The 21,436-nt window shown below is 52.1% G+C and overlaps 1 protein-coding gene across 7 annotated transcripts in view; it reads left to right on the top strand.

Moving 5' to 3' along the window:
• The first annotated feature begins 1,490 nt into the window (after positions 1 to 1,490).
• Positions 1,491 to 21,436, top strand: part of Mcf2l (MCF.2 cell line derived transforming sequence like) — a 169,879-nt gene continuing 149,933 nt past the window's right edge. For 3 of the 7 annotated variants that reach the window (XM_045145142.1, XM_045145136.1, XM_045145131.1), the window contains exons 1-2: positions 1,976 to 2,041; positions 7,021 to 7,217. In XM_045145142.1, coding sequence (XP_045001077.1) covers positions 7,052 to 7,217 — 166 coding nt within the window. In that variant the 5' untranslated portion in view covers positions 1,976 to 2,041; positions 7,021 to 7,051. Of the gene's footprint in view, positions 1,668 to 1,974; positions 2,042 to 7,020; positions 7,218 to 21,436 lie in introns of those variants that run through there. The other 4 variants (XM_045145134.1, XM_045145133.1, XM_045145132.1 and 1 more) reach the window with 3 other exon arrangements.

The following is a 21,436-nucleotide window of genomic DNA, read 5'->3' as shown; positions in this document are numbered from 1 at the left end:
GCCGTGCGTGCTGGGCTCCCGCTTTGTCCTAGGCTATACAAGATTCCTCCTGAATTATTTCACTTTGGACTCAGCCTAACGTTTGCAGAATGGCAGAAATCGTGGGGCTTTGTTCTGACTCTTTAACTGCTTGCTTGCTGGGTCCTAGCGCAAACGACGCTCAGAAGAGACTGTTTCTTACTAGTGGGCCTTCAGCCTGGGCTACATGGTCTGTGCTGTGACCAGTTAGTTGAGAGGAATTTGGGGAAGTACAAGGGAATTCTTGGGAGTGGCAGGGTGTATTTTAGTGTGGTGTTTGTGCCTTAGGATGGGACCCTGCCACCTGAGCGGTGTGATCACAGCTTTGGGAATGGCCACTGCCCATTTGTTTCTGCTCCAGTGATGTGCACCACCTGCAGGAGCTGTCCATGTGGGGGAGGGTTCCCTTTGCACGCACTTAGGTGGACTTTAATTGCTTCACTAAATAACATACGACACTGCCGGTATGGAACAGGCGCCATTAGAGGGTCTTTGATGCCATCATGGGAAATGAGGTGTTTGTCTTAAAAAGTAAAAAGATTAAAGAACCTCAAGCCACCCCCACCCCTGACCTTTCTGGGAGTGGGACCTTGCAGGAAATTACCCTATGTGCCCCTCAACAGCACACAGGGAAACAGTGCCTGGGCAACGGTACCTGCCTTCCTGGCTGACTGAAGTCACCTCCACTGGACAGGAGGGTTCCAAGGGTTCACTTTCCAATCCTCATGCTGCCGCTTTCTCCCCTAGCCCAGCCTCTTCCTGCTCATCCTGTGGTTCTGTGGGCTTCCCAACCCCTTCTCCCTCCCACTAGCACCTGCGCCCAGAACATCTGCTGAAAGGCTGGGCTGGGCAGGTGCCCAGGTCTGGGTGGGGCCCGAGCTGATCCTGGCCTAGAAGCATCCACTCCAGGAGTGATGTGCCCATCCAAGAACGTCCGGTGGTGGCCACTGCTGCCTGTCCCCAGGAGAGTGTCAACCTTGTCCACCCTGCTCAGAGACAAAGCCATTATCACCCCCAAGTGGCTCCTGCCTTTGCTACACCTCTCCATGCCTGTTTTACTCCCTTGCTTGTCTATTCAGACTCCCCACTTCTACTGCTCAGTGGGGACACTTTAACACGCCCACCCCCCATGTTTAAACGTCCACATTTGCCATGAAGAACGCACCTCTATCGACCCTGAGCCTTGGAAGACAGTATTAGATAATGAGTTCTTTTGCTGTTTTCTGATAGAATTGAACTTCGTCTTCAGACACCAAAGCTGGAGCTCGGTGGAGGGTGCATGTTGAACTCTTCACACCAGGGAGTAGGGGGCAGTGTGGTCCCTTTCTTACCTTGGAACCAGAAAATAACAAGCTTGGCTTTGTGGATATTTGGGGTGGCCCTGCGTGCACTTGTGTTTAGGGTCACCTCCTGGCAACCTGCTAGCTGCAGCAGTTTGAGGTTTGGGGGGATGTTAACTGCAGAACCCCAGCAAGAAAATAAGGGCTGAGGATGCTCCTGGACCAGCCAGAGCAGAAACCCGAGCGTTTGCTGAGGCCGGTGTGAGTTCCCACCTGCCTGAGCTCAGCGAAGACCCCTGCCCTGGGGGAGCGGCTTCGGAGGGCACACACCTGGCCAGTTCTGCCCCCGCCGGTGCTCGGGGGCAGCAGGTGAGATCCTGTTTCACTGGGCGCCCGGGCAAGGCAGGGAGGAGCGCTGGGAGGACCACAAGCCCCGCCTGGTACCTCAGGACTGGACCCCGGTTCTGTTCGGCACCATCCCAGTCCACTGGGCTCAGCCGAGCAAGCGGAGGGCGAGGCGGGGCGGGGTGCCTCCAGCCTCCAGACCGCGCCCTTGCCCGCTGGATCCCATCGGCCCGCCCCGGGCTCCAGCGCCGCCTCCCCTCCCCCAGCCCCCGGGCTCTCTCTCCCGCCTGCCTTCCTCGCAGAGGCCGCGGCCGGCCAGCCGGCGGGCGGAGTGGGGACGCGCGGCCCCTGCGAGCGCGGAGCTGGGCGGACGCGCAGAGGACGGTCCCCGCCGACAGGTGTGTGCGGGGCGGGGCGGGGCCCGCAGGGGTGAGCGGATGGAGAAGGGGGGTGGGGAATAGAACCCCCAGCTCTGGACCATGCTGGCCTGCCTTGAGTTGTTCCTGACTAGTGTCCCTCCTGCGCCCCCTCACATGGCCCAAGAACCTTGGGACCCCGGGGCTCAGAACGGGGATCTCTCACAGGTGTTCCCACTGTTAAAAGTGGGGTTCCTATCCCACCCCTAGTGCCGCCTGGAGGAGGATCCTGTAGATCCAAGGGAGGCGGCACTTTCTGGAGGCAGGGCTCCTGCAAGTGCCCAGGGTTTCACAAAGCCAGTCTCTAATCTCTTCCACTTGGAGATTGGGCCACTGTCCAGGATAGGTGCCATCCCGCCACAAGGCAGGAAGTTGAACCCCGTGCCGAGTTCTCCGATGGCCCAGGTTATGGGGGACAAGCTGGCTGCTTTGCCTCTGGGCCAAGAAGTCTGAGCCTGTGCAGGTTAAAAGTAAGCTAGCCTCTAGTGGGAGGTTCCAAAGTCTCACTGCACGAGTTACTTTTTAATCAGCCCCTGGTTGGGGTTGCTGCTGCTCGGGACCTGCTCAGACCCAAGTTCATCCTCTCACCTGGCCATGACCAGAACTGCATCCAGGGCAGCCACAGGGCTCTGGATGGGAAAGGGTTAAGGTTCCTAGCTGCGCAAAGGATGTGCTGGGGAGGTCGTGGGAGGCCCCAGGATGTGTGGCCCTGGCAGCCACTGGCCACCAAACAAAGTGCCATCCCTTCCCCGGGTACTGCTGGTGGAGTGTGCAGGGCCCTCCCGGCAGGCAGGACACCCACTTGGCCAGGCAGGGGTGGAGTGCTGTCCCCGGGGGGAGGGGGGCAAGTTCCTGGGTGGAGGAAGGTCTTCTCAAGCAGACGGGGTGGCCTGTCTCAAAGCTGGTCTCAGAGGGATGTTTTCCAAGTTCTGTCCTCGTTTCTGTCAGCTGTGGGAGGAAGGACTTCCGCCCTGTCATTGACCTCTCCTAGCCTCCAGAGCCCCCCAAGTCTGGGTAGGAGAAGATTTGGGTTCTTTCAGACCTCCCATGAGCTCCTCACCTACCCCCATGCCTTGCTCACTGTGTCTGGGCGGAGGCCTGGGGAGGTCTGGCTGTGGACAAAAGCCAGCACACCTTCTGGAAGATGGGAGAGGCCTGCCTAGCTACTTTGCAGAATTCTGTGCGCCAAAGACTGGCAAAGAGTGAAGCATCTGTAGATCAGAGGTAATGCAGGCACACTGCTGGCCTGCTCACATGGTCTCAGTGCCCAGGACTCCCTCATTTCTGGGGCAGCTTTTCAGAGCACCAGGAACCATTGTTTCCCTGAAGAGCTGCCTCAGGGGAACCCGAAGGATGCCGGGATGTGTGCCCCCCATTGCTGAGGCTCCTGGGGAATGCACCCCTTCCTGCAGTTTCAGCTGGGCTCTACCCAAGGGTCCCTCCAGTGCAGCCTTTGTCTTGTAAAGACTAGTGGCTCTTGAGCCAGGTGTGGTGGTGCACGCCTTTAATCCCAGCACTCAGGTTGGAGGATCACTGAGAGTTCCAGGCCACCACCCTGAGACTTCATAATGAATTCCAGCTCAGCCTGGGCTACTGTGAGACCTGACCTCACCCCCCCCCCCCAGAAAAAAAGACTAGTGGTTCAAGTTGTAAAAGTGGTCACCTCAGAAGAGAGGCTACTGCCTTAATTACTTAAATAATGTATAAAATGAGAAGATGAACCTAGAAACCAAATAAAGGATTCTGGAGTAATGAGTAAAACAGGCTAACTGGCTGAGGCCCCTGGCGATACCGAGATCAGAAGTCAGACACAGGAACTCAGCATACTGTGTGTGCCCAGCTGGCTTCTTGCTGTTCGCTGCCTTTGACCTTCCTAGCTCAGCTGGCTGAGGTGAGAAGTTGTCCTAGATGCCCCAGTATGATGCTGGAGGTTCTGGTCTGGTGCCTGCATCTCACAGTTACTGGGGAGCCTTCCTCTGTAGCACCTGGCACGTAGGAGCACACTCAGGGTCCAAACAAGGGTGAGAAAACCCACCGAAGGTATTGCCACCTGTTGAGGACCATGTTGGAGCCTTGAAGGACAGGTCCTCGTAGGTCCTGAGTGGGGGGAGGGGTGGCACCCCCAGAGCCTGTGTGTGCATTTGAAGAGGCTCAGGAACTCTGACTGACCACTGACAAAATAGAGATGACTTAGCAGTTAAATGCTTGTTTATGAAGCCTAAGGATCCCAGTTCGAGGCTCAATTCCCCAGGACCCACGTAAGACAGATGCACAAGGTGGCACATGCATCCGGAGTTCATTTACAGTGGCTGGAGGCCCTGATGTACCCATTCTCTCTCTCTCTCTCTCTCTCTGCCTCTTCCTCTCTCTGTCACTCTCAAATAAATAAATTAAAAATCTAGGGAATTGTGTATAAACACAGGAACGTGACCACATCTCTTCAGGGAGGCCATTTCTCTATGTGTTGGTCACAGGATAGACTCCTGTCAGAAAGAGGCACTGCACCTGTGGGACAGCGGTGGTGGCAGAGGGAAAGAGGGTGGGGACAGCCATCTCAGGGATCCTAAGTGGCGAACTGGAGCCAGGGGCATTGACGTGAGGGGCATCACTGGGCTTCTCCCACACTTTCTCCCCCTCCTCTGGTGTGGGCAGCAGGCCTGGGAGGTGTTGGGGCCTGGACTGCAGCTCTGTCTCATCCTTGGGTTTTGCCTCCTTACCATGTGTTGGCATTTGGTCTGCCCTGCTGCTATGGTCTGCCCACTGTCACAAGGGCAGGAGCTGCTCTGACAGGCGATGTAATGAGTACATAATGGACATCAGTTGAGCAAATGAGTGACAGTGATATGACTTTGCCTTGGATCTTCATTGTACTTTGCCAAGTTCTTGCTGTCAGTTGACTGTTAATGGCTATAGACAAACTTAACTCTAACCTATGTGCAAGGCACCTCACAAGGCTCCAGGACACAGACTTACCACCTGGCCACCCAGGCTCACTTTTCATAGTGGACACAGAAAACTTTCAGGCTATCGACACTTGTCTGGTGCCTGGGGTTACACCAACCCCAAGATTGTAAAGATGAGTAAATCTGAATGCAATCAAGCCTGGAGGCTGACCTTCCCAGGCCCAAGGCCTGCAATCACGTTTCTAGAGCCAGGCATGGCCTTGCAAAGATCCACCCAAAGGCAACAGGATCCCAGGAGGGACAAGCAGCAGAGCCAGAGCAAAGGCCTCTAACCCCAGGTGGGATGTGGATTTGACTGAAGAAAACCTAAGGAGGTACTTGGAAGGTGGTGGCCATGCAGGGTGTAGTGGGAACTTTCTTCCGGGGAGTTATAAACAAGAGTCTGTTCCCCACAGACGGTGCATCAGCAAAGACCAAAGTAACCAATTCACCAAAGTCCAGCTTTGTGAGCCAATGAGCTTAATGAGTTTACTTACAGAGTGGGCAATGGGTCACTTATAGGCATGGGCAAGGGGTGACTTACAAAAGCATGGGCAACTGTTACAACAGCAAGGGCAAAGTAGTTACTTACAGGACATGGGCAAGGGGTTACTTACAGGGCAAAGTGAACCCAAAGCAGTCACATTACCAAAAGCCTAACCCCACAAGGATGGCAACCTCCCTGTAACTACACGGGTGCAGCTACTCCTCCACTCACTGAATACTCCAGCATCTTCTTGAGATCATGAAACCACATCCATTACATGCCTCTGGCAGGGAATGCAGGGGTAGTGGTGCAGGGGTGAGAGTCTGATGACCCCCCAGCTCTTCATTCTTTGAGGAAACCCCACAGGACCAGCTGTGCTCTGGTGAAGATGGTGATGGTCAGATTCCGAGACCAGTGTGCCACAAGGTGCCTCTGCAAAGGCAAAGCAGGGATTTGGAAGCTGGGTTTGAAACCTCCTCTGTCCCGACTTGAGGTAGTCCAAGGCAGGGGTGGCAGAGCTGGAAGACACAGCAGAAAGGAGCAGTAGCCTACAAGGTAGCTTTCATGGGGACCCACCAACATGACAGGTTGAATCGTTCACGCTTCCTTCTCTCAGAAGGACCTGTGTGCATTAAGCCAACAGGGAAGAGTCCAGTGAGCCACACAGGCTTACGGTCCACCAGAGAGCCTGGTTGAGGTAAGTTAGGCCTTCCCTGGAGCGGGTGGACATTCCTGTGGCTCCTGAGAAAGTGAGCAGTGTTCTCTTTAAATTCAAGATCACTTCCCAAAAGTGTCACAACAGTGTTTGCCAGACTTCCCCTGGAGGAAGAATACTATAATGTTTGTTCTGGAACCTAAGAGGCCAGGCTTTTTGCTCCGATGATTTCAAAATGTTTTGAAGTAATCTGAATAAGCCACCAGCTTGGCTTTGAAAACTTGCCAGGCCAGTGAACTAGTCATCGAAACCTGGAGAACCAGGACCTTTATGGCCTTGAAACGAGCTTGAATGTCAAGGAGAAAAATCTAGGCTTTTCTCCACGCCCCCCACCCTTAGCCACAGAAGTAAATCTTGTTTTATGCAATCCCTTGTTTCAGTATTTATTTATAAGAGAAAGTTGATTTAAAATTTTTTAATATTTATTTACTAAATATTTTTAAATTTTATTTCTTAAATTTATTTATTCGAGAGTGTGTGTGTATGTGCCAGGGTTTCTTGCCACTTCAACTTCCAGATTCATGAACCACTTTCTGCATCTGGTTTCGTGTGGGTACTGGGGATTTGAACCTAGACCAGCAGGCTTTGCAAACCTTTAACCACTGAGAAAGTTGATTTTTCAACTGGACACCAGAGTAGCAGAGATTTGTGGGAGGAGAATGAACCTTAGCTTAAAACACCCTATATCCACTTGGAATAAATGCTAAAGGCTGAACCTAGTGGATTTTGTCTAATGAAACGGTTCTTAGGTCACCCTGAGGCATGACCTTCATCTCTTTTGATACCACAGCCTCATGTCCGACTGTTGATACCACAGCCTCATGTCCGACTGCTGATACCACAGCCTCATGTCCGACTGCTGGCCATTTACCCTGTGTGAGAAGTTCAGAGGCACCAGCTGTCCTCAACAGCCTGCCCATGGAGCCTCAAAGGAAGAAGTGGACCACGAAGTGGACGTGTCTGATGGCATCAGGCTTGTTCCAGACAAACCAGAAGGCATGGCTACACCCTCAGGTAGGTGCTGCCCTTCCAAACCTCCCACTTATCCCTGAGCTCTCACTGCTGATTGAACCCAAGAGTCCTGTGCTCAGCTGCCAGGCACCCAATTGAGCGACTAACACCCCACCTGTGCTGGGGGCTGTGGTGATGGGGTTAATTCTTTTATCCTCTACACCTATTTCTGGGCACAGACTGTCTTGTGATGTGTGGTCATTTGTCTTCTTGATGGTCACTTTATGAACATACTGAAAAGAGGTTGGCTCTGGTTAGGGCTCATGAGAAGTAGATCTTGGGGTTTAAATAAATCACAGTATACCAGAAGGGGAACTATCCCTAGTCTTTGCTTCCTTTTTAAAAAATAAAGACTGTGGCTTGAATTTGATATGGTGTCATCTTAACATTCAATGAACTTCTTTTTCAAAAAAAATTGGGCTGGAGCTTAGTGGTTAAGGCATTTGCCTGCAAAGCCAAAGGACCCAGGTTTGATTCCCCAGGACCCACGTTAGCCAGATGCACAAGAGGGCGCATGCATCTGAAGTATGTTAGCAGTGGCTGGAGGCCCTATCACCCTCATTCTCTCACTGTTTCTCTCCTTCTTTCTCTATCAAATTAATTAATTAATTAAAATACTTTTAAAAATTATTTTTATTTATTTGAGAGAGAGGGAGAGAAAGAAAGAGGCAGAGAGAGGAAGAAAGAGAGAATTGGGTGTGCCAGGGCCTCCGGCCACTGCAAACAAACTCCAGACACATGCGCCACCTTGTGCATATGGCTTACATGGGTCCTGGGGAATCAAACCTGGGTCCTTTGGCCTTGCAGGCAAATGCCTTAGCCGCTAAGCCATCCCTCCAGCCCCCAATGAAGTTCTTATTGATCAGCAAAGCAGCCTCCCTACCAGAAAGGACACATGAAAGCCCGGAAGCGTGAAGCCCCAGACTCCGGGGCTTGTGCTTTCTACATCAGACTTCCCGGGCTCTCGCCTGGCCCTGGTCGGCCTGCAAGCCTGTGTGAGTTTTCTAACTGAAGGAAGGGCCGAGTGGTGTAGGGTTTGCCTGCATTTAACCAGTTGATGCTGTGCCTTCCCACTTAACTCCCAAAGTAATGCCCGAAGAAGCTGAATAGGGGTCTGCATTCCACGGAAGGGAGGTGTGCAGAGGGCTGTCTGGACAGGGCCCACCATCTGCTCCTAGCTGACTGAGCAACCAGTGGCTCCGAGGCCCCACGAAGGTTTCTCACCCCATGCCCATCCCTACAGTTTCTCCCAGCCTGGCCCAGACTGGTGTTCATGGCAGTCATCCCAGCCAGCTGGGCCAGTTGGGCAGAGTCTTTGCTCTGAGACCCAGTCTGAGGTCCCGGCCGTGAACAGGGCTTGTGTCCTGTTCCGAGGACCTGTGGTGACACCTCACTATGCCAGGCACAAGCATGGAGCCTGTGTGCTTTGCTTCTGTGGGAGGAAGCTTGACCTGATGACCCTGGCTCGGGGCTCCAGAGCTGAAGTCCTGAAGCCCAGCTCCTAGTGAAGACCCCTGCATGTACAGACAAGGGGTCACGTGAACCTGGCTGAAGGGCGGGCTTGTGTTCTGTGTGGCGATCACAGCTAGATGGTTAATGTTGCAATTTAGAGGCCTGGTTTCTGTCCCCCCAGGGACTGTCTCATCCCAAAGGAGCAGTCGTTGGAGCCTAGTGCTGGGCCCCTGATGGGGACAAGGGGACCCAGGCTTCTCATTGTAACAGGGCACCCTCACACTTCTCCCTAGGAAAGGGACAGACTGTCCCCAGAGTGAGGGAGAAGGTGGCCAGGAAGTGGAGCTCCCTAAGAGGCCTGTGAGGGATGGTTTGGTGGAAATCCCTGGGCATTGTTGACTCTAACTCAGCAGTGACCAGTCCCTCATGGATTAGTGTGGCTGCCAATGAGCTGTGCTGGTTGCTTAAGCTTGGTGCCAGTTGACACTGGCTGATGCTGACTGACCTTCCCTAGGTTGCCAGGCAAGCCTTGCGGGCATCAGCTGAGACTATCCTGGGAGCAGCTCATAGTGCCAAACTGTTGACATGAGCCCTACCACTCTGGATCCCTTCTTAATTTATCTGCATCTCCCTGAGGCTCTGGAAAGACCACCAACTCCCCCTTTTGTGTTGAGGAGAGACACAAGTTATGGAACAGAAAGCCTGGTTCAATCTGTGGCTTATCGTGTCACCCATGCCTTGGCACCTACTTGAGGATGGCACACCCTACACTCACCACAGGGGACATCAGCAGCAGCTGCCCAAGGCTTCAAGGAGGTGTAGGGCACCACTCTGTAGGTCTTATCCCTGAACAACATCACCAGAGGGCTCCTTCCTTCTCCTCACCCCCACTGAGCCTTCCTGATCCAGAGAGTCCTGGAGACCGGGATAGTTAACCCGGTGAAGCCCTTAGATGCTGTCCCTTCCCATGGACTCGAATGAACAGCATGATGATCTATGTGTAAGCTCGGGCAGAAGAGCCCTCTCTGAGCTGGGCGTGGTGGTGCGTGCGTTTAATCCAAGCACTTGGGAGGCAGAGGATCGCCATGAGTTCAAGGCCACCCTGAGACTACATAGTGAATTCCAGGTCAACCTGGACCTAAGTGAAACCCTACCTCGAAAAACCAAAAAAAAAAAAATAATAATAATAATAAATTAATTAATTAATTACAAAATTTAAAAATGAATTAAAAGAAGATCCCTCTCTGCCCACCCTCCTGTCTTCTTGCAGACAGAGGAGGCAGCTGTCCAGAGCCTGTGACCCGAGCGAAGCTTAGTGTGCGCTGCTGCTCCCGGCCCCACGTCCTCCTGTTGCGCGAGTCCCCTCACAAGGGTTCGGCCCAGCTTCCTCTGGAGGCCCTTTGAGATGGTGAACACTGTTTCTGTCACAACTAAATATTTATACGTAGAGGTCAGCTTCAGAAGTGCTCTCCACCTTCTTTGAGACAAGGTCCCTCATTGGCCTGGAACTCAGTAATTAGGCTAGACTGACCAGCCAGGAAGCCCCAGGGGTCTCCCTGCCTCCAAACTCCCAGCACTGGGACTACAGTCACACACCACCACACCCACCATTTACTTGAGTACTGGGAATGGAACTCAGGTCCTCATGCTAATGGGGTTAGCTCTTTACCAACTGCGCCATGTCCTTAGTCCCTAGAGCTTATCTTTTTGAGATTAGTAATAATTTTATAGTGGAAAAATGTACATAACAAAAGCCACCACCTTAGCTTTCAGCACATGAACTATACTCCACTGTGGACAACTGCCCCTCATCTCCAGAGCTGTCATCCCCCTGGGTTGAAACTCCAGCCCAGCCCCTGGCAGCCACCACTCTGCTTTCTGTCTGGGCAACTCTGATGACTCCATGGGCCTTGGTGTCTTCGCAGAGGGTTTGTCCCTCTGTGACGAGCTAGTTTCATTCAGCACAGTGTCAGGATCATCCATGTCGTGCCTGGTGTCAGAGTCCCCTTCAGTGTCACACTTGTGGGCTTCTTCTGCTTCTCAGCCATTGTGAGCAGCAATGCCTTGGACGTGATGTGCAAAGGGCTTGGGCCCATGCTTTCTGTCCTTGTGTGTCTCCAGAGGTGGCTGGCTGGGTGACTGGTGAGCTTGGAGGCCAGCACACCCAGATTTCTGCCAGTGCTGCCTGCCATCCTGATGTGCTAAGCAGGGGCCGTATGCACAGGCCACATTCCCAGCCTGTGTCCACATTCTGCCAACACACTGCTGTCTCTGAGGTCACGCGGAGGCTCGGGCCTCACTGGGTAAACACTGATAAACCTGTTTTCCAGCTTGCTTGCTGCAGTCTGCAGCCCTCTGTGTGCTTTTAGCTTTCCTTCAGCCTTCTTCATTTCAGTAGGCTACCACAACAGTATTTGGCCAAGTTGTTCCAGAACTTTGCAGTTAACCATGCTGTTAACCAGCTGTGGAAATGCTTATCCCATTTAGCCTGCTGGGTGCCTGCCATTTAGGTCTGCCACCTGTGCCAGGTGGGCTCTTTTTAAAAAAAAAAAAAAACATTTTTTTAAATTTATTTGTTTGACAGGGAAAGCGGGGAGGAGGGGAGAGAGAAAATGCGCACATCAGGGCCTCCAGCCACTGCAAACAAACTCCAGACATGTGCATCCCCTAGTGCATCTGGCTAACATGAATCCTGGGGAATTGAACCTGGGTCCTTTGGCTTTGCAGGCAAATGCCTTAACCACTAAGCCATCCCTCCAGTCCCCAGGTGGACTTTTGATGAGGAGAAGGCACAGGTCAACTCACAGTGGCCTGTGGACCTTGCTCCCCCTGAGCCCTGTCCTTGCTGAATCTCTGTCCTGATTCTTTGGGCTAGGGACCCTGGCCCATGACTCCCAGCCAGAATCTGCTCCTCAGTCAGAGCTTCTCAGTCAGAGCTGCCCATCCCTGTGAAAGCCACTTCCTTCTTTGCTAGACGACCTCTGGGACGCATGGCTCTGGGGAGGCGCTGCACGCAACCCCTGACCAACCGGCCCTCTGAGCTAAGCCTGGCTTCCAGGGCCTCCATGCTCCCTGGAGTCTAGGGCTCCTTGATGGAGTGCTCAGGTTGGCTGTTTTGATTTTGGAGCGCTCTGTTCCTTGTACCCCTCACCTGGATGCCCATAGCATGTACCTCTATGGGTACCCTTGTAGGTCTCGTCTCTGGCCTGGGTACTACTTGAAGTCTCTCCCTGCATCCTGGACCCCACTGTCACTCCACTGTCCACCAGGGGCTGTTCAGAAGCACAGCTCCAGCCAGACATGAAGGTACCTGCCCATAATGCCAGCAATGAAGAGGTGGAGGCAGGAGGATCAGTTCAGGGTCATCCTTGGATTCATAGTGCATTGACGACCAGTCTGGGCTTATGAGACCTTGTCTCAAAAAAAAGAAAGAAAGAAAAGAAAAGAAAAAGAAAAAAACATACTCTGCCATGATGCCATGGTGCCTTTTGAGCCTAGGATGGTTCCTCGGGAAAGGGCTGGGAGATAGTGTCCCTTGTGCAGCTCCCATCTCATGCCAGTGTGTGCATGTACACACACACACACACACACACACACACACACCTACTCACAGTCAGCACATGTGGCAAACTGAAGTCCTGGAGTGGAGGCTCAACAATGTCCTGGGCCTACCCTTGCAGGAGGCCCAAAATGTGCTCTGCCTGCAAGCCAGGCGTGGACCCTCCCTACCCGCAGTTAATCTCTGGGCAGGTAGACAGACAAACAGAATAGGATGGTCCCTTAGGGTGAGGCCCCTCAAAGCTGGGGAAGGGTCTCTGAGGGTGCTGGTGAGCCACATCCCCAGGCACTGTGCACCTCTGGGGATGCAGAGGGAGGCTTCTCCCTTGACAAGTTCACACTGTCATACAAGTGAGCATGCACATGGGCAGGTATGAGTGCACAGCGTGTGTACACATGAACACAGAAGCACAGGGACACACCAGCATGTGCATACATACGTGCACGTTGTCCATCTTCTCGCAGTGCTCTTGCTGTCTCACGCCAGAGCCAAGGCCACATTAGCACTAGTGCCCAGGCCTTTCAGGAGATGGAAGCGCTGTGCTTGTGATCCCAGTGGGCCCGGCAGCAAGCACTGACTGGGAACTTTGGCCAACCTTCTGGTTACCCTCTGTCACCTGGAGCTAGAGTTTGCAAGGTGGAGAGAATACACCCGTGACCATGACCAGTTCCCAGTGTTCTGTTAAGACACTGGGCAAAATGTGTGGTTAAAAAGAAAAGTAAGGGCTGGAGAGATGGCTTAGCGGTTAAGCACTTGTCTGTGAAGCCTAAGGACCCCGGTTCGAGGCTCGGTTCCCCAGGTCCCACGTTAGCCAGATGCACGATGGGGCGCACGTGTCTGGAGTTCGTTTGCAGAGGCTGGAAGCCCTGGTGCGCCCATTCTCTCTCTCCCTCTATCTGTCTTTCTCTCTGTGTCTGTCGCTCTCAAATAAATAAATAAATAAAATTAAAAAAAAAAACAAAAAAAACTTTAAAAAAAAAAAAAGAAAGGGCTGGAGAGATGGCTTAGTGGTTAAGTGCTTGCCTCTGAAGCCTAAGGACCCCAGTTTGAGGCTTGACTCTCCAGAACCCATGTTAGACAGATGCACAAGAGGGTGCATGCGTCCGTAGTTTGTTTGCAGTGGCTGGAGGCCCTGGCATGCCCATTCTCTCTCTATCTGTCTCTTTATCTCTGTCTATTGCTCTCAAATAAATAAAAATTTAAAAAAAGAAAAAGAAAAAGAAAAAGAAAAGTAAGGGGCTGGAGAGATGGCTTAGCGATCAAGGCACTTGCCTGCAAAGCCTAAGGACCCAGGCTCTGTTCCCCAGAACCCGTGTAAGCCAGATGCACATACATCTGGAGTTCGTTTGCAGTGGCTAGATGTCCTGATGCACCCATTCTCTCTCCCTCTTTCTCTAATAATTAAATAAAAATAAATCAAAAAGGAAAAGTAAAACACCTTTGTTCACTTGGATAAGGTCTTGATAGGCTTAATCACCATCTCCTGGTTCCAGCCTTCCACAGCCCTTGGTTGCATGTAGCTGAACCTAATGCTTTAGTGGCTTTTTTGTTTTGTTTTGTTTTTTTGTTTTGTTTTGTTTTTCAAGATAGAGTCTCACTTTGGCCCAGGCTGACCTGGAATCCACTATGTAGCTTCAGGGTGGCCTCGAACTCACAGCGATCCTCCTCCTATCTCTGTCTCCTGAGTGCTGGGATTAAAGGCGTGCACCACCACACCCAGCTTTAATGGCATTTTTGATATAATCACTGGGCAGGGACTGGAGGAGAGGTGAAGTGGAAAGAGCTCGGGAAGAAGAGACACCCCCCCTCCTGCTTCGAAGAATGATGGAGGATAGCATTCAGAAAGCAGACGGCAGGGTGGAAGGTGCATTTCAGGGAGAGTGACCTCAGGAACTGGTGGCTGGAAGGAAATTGGCTTTTTGATTATCTCTAGCATTCCTGATCACAACTTGATGGAGAATGAACGAGCTGCCTTGATTGTAGTCTTTTGGGCTATGCACCATATACTGGATGGCTACAGATATGTTGGCCCTGGATCTTCTAGCTGGGATGGGAGCATGTCACGCATATGCAGGACCACTGGCCTGTGTCATTGCCTTTAAGGTGTTCTCTGATAGCCCCTTGGGCTGTGAGCAGCTTCCTGCGCTCCTTGTGTGCGTCCCAAAGTGCATGTACCTTGCCTGGGAGATTCCTTGCTTTTTCTTTGTATAGATTTGACACGATACCTCATCTAGAGGAGGTGCCTTCATTAGCCAGCTGAATTAAATGCCAAGGACATGGTGAGCAAGCGTTTAAGTGCTTCTCTTTGCTAATCTTTTCTGGGTAGGTGCCCATCCACTCCACAGGGCTTGTGGAAATGGTGCTGGCAGCTCAGTTGCAAATGACTAATTTCTCACTTTAACCTCATGATCCTTGGGTGTCTTTTATGCTTGGGACTCTTCTGTTACTCAGGAAGCTGGCAGCAGTTCCTGATGTTGTTTTGAAAACCGTTTTTAGTGAACATGAGCTTACAGTCATCTGGAAACTGGCTGGCGTGTTACTGGTTGATTCTGGAAGAATGGTTACCAGTCATACACCTGCTCCCAGGTGTGTGGGAAGGGGACAGTGTGCAGAAATACTGGTCCTGGGCTGCTGGGATTGGCCCCACCCCCACTCCTCTGTGGGGCCTGGAGACTCCTATCTGGTCCCCAGCCTCCTGTGACTCTGGCCCCTAGATGGACTAAACAGAACCAGCCAGAGTGTTTCTCATCCTTTCATTAAAACACAGGACATGTTATCTGAAACAGGAAGGGTGATTCCAAGGCTCTGCAGGGAAGTTCCTCAGGAGCTGAATAAAGCAGGCGTGTCCGACTGTCCCAGGTCTTTGCTCACGCTCAACCCAAGCACAGCTGGAGGCCCAGTGAGTGATAGTGTCACGGTAGTAACTGTATGGGTTTCCATCAACTGTGTTCCCTTGTTTCTGCAGACCCTTCCCCGAGACTCTCAGATTTGGGATACTTTCTGTGATTAAGGCGAGATTTAGAAAAAACCACACACATCTCTGAAGTGTGTGTGTGACACTGAAGTACCCAAAGGGCTATGATGGCCATCAAGTGTCACCTCATATGCTGCTGCCTATCTGTTTTTGCTTCCTCCAGGCATGCCAAGGCTGCTGTCTGGGTTGCCAGTTTCACCTAGAACCATTGCCACCATGTGGACATCTTTCTTCCTCTTACCTTGCCTGATCTGGGTGAAGACATTGCCCAGCTTTGACAAGGATGGGTAGAGGCATTGGCTTTCCCAGGCAGGAGTCCCTTGACCCTGCTGGCCACTGTCTCCCTGGCATTTCCTGTCCTCTCCCTGTGTTTCCAGCAAAGCTGTCTCTGTCCCAAGCACATGGGTCTTCCAGGTCTCTAGCCACCACTAAGCACCATGAGGAGCTCTCCCCTGTGTCCATGGTACTCAAGGCCTCTTGTGTTCTTTGATCCTTTCCATGTGTACAGAGACAACAAATTCATGTAAAATAGAGAAATCCATAAAATATAACTTTTAGTCTTTATTTCAATTATGTGTTCTATAAGGAAACAGGTAAGATGTTACAATTTTTATAATATTTAAATGTCATTGTCCAATAAGATGTTGGAAATCTTTGTACTTTGAAAAGAAGCTTAGGAAGACGTGAGCTCTGCCCTGTCATTGTGATGGTTGCTAGAAGTGCTTTCCCATGTTTGTTCTGCAGTCTTGTCTTAGTGAAAGCTAGTTCTCAGCACACCTGGAAGACTTTTCACTTCTGATCTTGGCAAGAGTGTTCATTTTATCAGTACCATCTAGAGGTCTGAGATGGGATGTTTTATTTATAGTCAAGTGGACCATAAAATGTATTTGAGGTGCAATATTGAATTTCCCCATGCTGTGAAGGACCCAAAGCCAGTACGATTCTCTGGGTGATTTCACTTTGTTCCAGTATGAAGACAAGGATAAGTTAAGCATACTTTTTAAAAAAATTATTTTTATTTTTACTTATTAAAGACAGAGAGAGAGAGGGAGGGAGAGAAAGGGAGAATGAGCACACCAGGGCCTCCAGTCTCTGCAAATGAACTCCAAATGCATGCACCACCATGTGCATCTGGCTTACATGGGACCTGGAGAATTGAACCTGGGTCCTTAGGCTTCGCAGACATGTTCCTTAACCACTAAGCCATCTCTCCAGCCTGAGTTAAGCATGCTTTGTAGCTGCCTTTCTTTCTCTTTTTACAGTAAGCAGACTCTGAGAGGTTCTGTGCCTCTGATGAACTGTGTGGTGTGCACCAGCATTTGAAGTGACCTCTGTTGGGACTGCCTCCTGTCCCTTGTACAGTCTGGCCTTCTCTGAGCCTGTGGTGAAGAGTGGTGATCAGGTCTTTGAGGGCCATACACTGAGCCTGGCAGAGAAGTCCAGGTCGCCTCGCTGACATGAGCAAAGTGTTCACAGGTTGTGGCTTGGTCCCAAGCAAGGGGGGAGTGTGTCTTCAGAATTCCGTTCCATTGTTATGTGATGGCAAATGTTTTCTTCTCTCTGTTGGCCCCAAGTGCAGAGTGGCCTTCATGCTGGTGAGCAGTTATGCACAGGGAAGTCTGTATGTGTGGTGAGACATGCTGCCTGTGTGTATATGAGCATGTGTGTGGTGTGTGTGCACTAAAGCGCACGGGTATGAGTGTGATCGGTTACCGGTACTCCCGGTGTGCACTGTGTCCTGCGCTGGAGTGTGGATACACACTAGATTGCCCAGTGTGACTGAGGGTGTGCACTGTGTCCTGCGCTGGAGTGTGGATGCACACTAGATTGCCCAGTGTGACTGAGGGTGTGCACTGTGTCTTGCGCTGGAGTGTGGATGCACACTAGAGTGCCCAGTGTGACTGAGGGTGTGCACTGTGTCCTGCGCTGGAGTGTGGATACACACTAGATTGCCCAGTGTGACTGAGGATGTGCACTGTGTCCTGCACTGGAGTGTGGATGCACACTAGAGTGCCCAGTGTGACAGGGTGTGCACTGTGTCCTGCGCTGGAGTGTGGATACACACTAGATTGCCCAGTGTGACTGAGGGTGTGCACTGTGTCCTGCGCTGGAGTGTGGATGCACACTAGAGTGCCCAGTGTGACAGGGTGTGCACTGTGTCCTGCGCTGGAGTGTGGATACACACTAGATTGCCCAGTGTGACTGAGGATGTGCACTGTGTCCTGCGCTGGAGTGTGGATGCACACTAGAGTGCCCAGTGTGACAGGGTGTGCGCTGTGTCCTGCACTGGAGTGTGGATGCACACTAGAGTGCCCAGTATGACTGAGGGTGTGCACTGTGTCCTGCGCTGGAGTGTGGATGCACACTAGATTGCCCAGTGTGACTGAGGATGTGCACTGTGTCCTGTGCTGGAGTGTGGATACACACTAGAGTGCCCAGTGTGACTGAGGGTGTGCACTGTGTCCTGCGCTGGAGTGTGGATGCACACTAGATTGCCCAGTGTGACTGAGGGTGTGCACTGTGTCCTGCGCTGGAGTGTGGATACACACTAGATTGCCCAGTGTGACTGAGGATGTGCACTGTGTCCTGCTCTGGAGTGTGGATGCACACTAGAGTGCCCAGTGTGACAGGGTGTGCACTGTGTCCTGCGCTGGAGTGTGGATGCACACTAGATTGCCCAGTGTGACTGAGGGTGTGCACTGTGTCCTGCGCTGGATCGTGGATGCACACTGAGTGCCCAGTGTGACAGGGTGTGCACTGTGTCCTGCGCTGGAGTGTGGATACACACTAGATTGCCCAGTGTGACTGAGGGTGTGCACTGTGTCCTGCGCTGGAGTGTGGATGCACACTAGAGTGCCCAGTGTGACTGAGGGTGTGCACTGTATCCTGCACTGGAGTGTGGATGCACACTAGAGTGCCCAGTGTGACTGAGGGTGTGCACTGTGTCCTGCGCTGGAGTGTGGATGCACACTAGATTGCCCAGTGTGACTGAGGATGTGCACTGTGTCCTGTGCTGGAGTGTGGATACACACTAGAGTGCCCAGTGTGACTGAGGGTGTGCACTGTGTCCTGCGCTGGAGTGTGGATGCACACTAGAGTGCCCAGTGTGATAGGGTGTGCACTGTGTCCTGCGCTGGAGTGTGGATACACAATAGATTGCCCAGTGTGTCTGAGGATGTGCACTGTGTCCTGCGCTGGAGTGTGGATGCACACTAGATTGCCCAGTGTGACTGAGGGTGTGCACTGTGTCCTGCACTGGAGTGTGGATGCACACTAGAGTGCCCAGTGTGACAGGGTGTGCACTGTGTCCTGCGCTGGAGTGTGGATGCACACTAGATTGCCCAGTGTGACTGAGGGTGTGCACTGTGTCCTGCGCTGGAGTGTGGATGCACACTAGAGTGCCCAGTGTGACAGGGTGTGCACTGTGTCCTGCGCTGGAGTGTGGATACACACTAGATTGCCCAGTGTGACTGAGGATGTGCACTGTGTCCTGCGCTGGAGTGTGGATGCACACTAGAGTGCCCAGTGTGACAGGGTGTGTGCTGTGTCCTGCACTGGAGTGTGGATGCACACTAGAGTGCCCAGTGTGACTGAGGGTGTGCACTGTGTCCTGCGCTGGAGTGTGGATGCACACTAGATTGCCCAGTGTGACTGAGGATGTGCACTGTGTCCTGTGCTGGAGTGTGGATACACACTAGAGTGCCCAGTGTGACTGAGGGTGTGCACTGTGTCCTGCGCTGGAGTGTGGATGCACACTAGATTGCCCAGTGTGACTGAGGGTGTGCACTGTGTCCTGCGCTGGAGTGTGGATACACACTAGATTGCCCAGTGTGACTGAGGATGTGCACTGTGTCCTGCTCTGGAGTGTGGATGCACACTAGATTGCCCAGTGTGACTGAGGGTGTGCACTGTGTCCTGCGCTGGAGTGTGGATGCACACTAGATTGCCCAGTGTGACTGAGGATGTGCACTGTGTCCTGCTCTGGAGTGTGGATGCACACTAGATTGCCCAGTGTGACTGAGGGTGTGCACTGTGTCCTGCGCTGGAGTGTGGATGCACACTAGATTGCCCAGTGTGACTGAGGGTGTGCACTGTGTCTTGCGCTGGAGTGTGGATGCACACTAGAGTGCCCAGTGTGACTGAGGGTGTGCACTGTGTCCTGCGCTGGAATGTGGATGCACACTAGAGTGCCCAGTGTGACTGAGGGGTGGGACCAGGAGTCTGTACACAGGAAACAGAACAGGGCAAACAACTGACTGGACAGATGGTTGTCCTGCTGCCCACCAGCCTGTTCTTCTGGAAGGGACACTGGGAGGGCCTGCCCTAAGGACCCATGTGGACTTGGAGGGCGCATGGCTCTACAAAGGAGGAGGAAGGTCCCCTTCTAGGCTTCAGGGGACAAGAGCACATGTGACTTTGTTCTGCCAGTTTCGAGGATGCCCAGCAGTAGTAGTGATGGGGAGCACCACCAGAGGTAGAACCGAGCAGGGGGAGGACTGATGGGCTTAGTTCTGCTTATTATGAGAACTGAGATTAGGAGCAAGGTAGCCTATTTTTTAGGTAACTAGTTAGGGGAACAGGCCCAAAAGAATATCAGACTGCAGCCTGCCCTGGCAAGGCTGGAAGACAGCTCTCATCTGGAAGCTGAAATAGGAAAAGCCCTGGTCATAAGATGGCTGCTGGACACCAGTCCTGTGTTCTCCTTGTTTCCCGATTCTTCCTCCTGCTTGGAACTTTGTGCTGCCAGCGGCTTTTCTGAGCCTGCATCTCCCCACCTAACTCACCTATCAGTAAGAGACTTTGCAGTGGGCTGTGGCGTCCCTGGGCCACTTAGAGGCTCAGAAATAAGAGGAAGCAATTTTACTTCCCTAAGGGTGTGAGCTACTGCCCACCATCTCTTCCACCGTCACTAAACAGCTCTGTGGAGAGTTGAAGCTCAGTTCCAGGTGAACCCTTCGGTTCCTGAGGAGAGCTGCCAGATGTATTTGTGTCCTCCATGAGCAGACAGACAGCACGCTATTCCTCACCCTGCTCCCAACCCCGGCCATGGCCACCTAGTGCCTCGCTAGACACCTGTAAGCCTCCATCCCTCTCCTATGACAGTGGAGATCATGGCATCTGGCCAAAGCTACAGCTGGGAGGGCACTGACCACAGACACTGTGACTGACTGTTTGGCAGGAGCTGCTTGATTCTCTTCCATTTGGACAGACACTTCCTTTCCTCAAGCAATCCTTCATGACATTCTTCCTTCCTGTTCATCATTGAAACTCCCTGATGGGACAATGCTGAGTAAACCTTGATGCCAGAAATGATGCTCAGGTTCATGTCATGAGAGAACTATGTTAAAACAGGAATAAGACCACCCATCATGCCTGTCGTGGCTAATCCTGGAAAGTGACCAGTCATCTGCTATGCAGACATGGAAACAGGGTCCCACTCGAGTACAGCGCTGGGGGCATGGAGTCATGTAGGACAGTGGGAAAGACAGTGGGCAGTTTCTGTGGAGACTAAATACACATTGATCAACAGTCCTGTTTCTTGGCATCAACCTGATGGAGCTCAGAGATCTCCTATCCACGGGAAGCTGCATGTGGATGCTTACAGCAGCATCGCTCACAAGCCCTGAAAACATGGAAGCTCTTAGCACATCCCAGCCACGATGAAATAGGCAGATACTCAACAAACTGGCCACAAAGACATGGAAATGTTCTTCAAGGATAAGAAGAAATGAGCACAGAGCCATGAGAACACACGAAGGAACCTTAAACACATGCTGTTGAAAGAAGCAATTCTGATTGTGCAACTCCTCTCTGTGACAGTGTGTGGTCGGCCTGAAGGCTCTGTTGTAGAACTCTACTCTGTGACAGTGTCTGGTTGGCCTGAAGGCTCTGTTGTAGAACTCCACCCTGTGACAGCGTGTGGTCGGCCTGAAGCCTCCGTTGTAGAACTCCACTCTGTGACAGTGTCTAGTCAGCCTGATGGCTCGGTTGTAGAACTCCACTCTGTGACAGTGTCTGGTCGGCCTGAAGGCTCTGTTGTAGAACTCCACTCTGTGACTGTGTGGAGAAGGAAAACAACAGAAATAGTGGAGAGGTCAGTGCTGGCTTTTAAAAACTGTTTTTATTTACTTGAGAGTAAAGAAAGAGGCGGGGGAAACAGAGATGATGGGCACTCCAGGGCCGTTTGCCTCTTCAGATGAACTTTAGATGTGCATCTGGCTTTGTATAAGTTCTAGA

The sequence above is a fragment of the Jaculus jaculus genome, chromosome 3, assembly GCF_020740685.1.
Source record: "Jaculus jaculus isolate mJacJac1 chromosome 3, mJacJac1.mat.Y.cur, whole genome shotgun sequence".
NCBI classification, from domain to species: Eukaryota; Metazoa; Chordata; class Mammalia; order Rodentia; family Dipodidae; genus Jaculus; species Jaculus jaculus.
The sequence above is the reverse complement of the archived record's forward strand: the minus strand, read 5'-3'. Positions and strand labels throughout refer to the sequence as shown.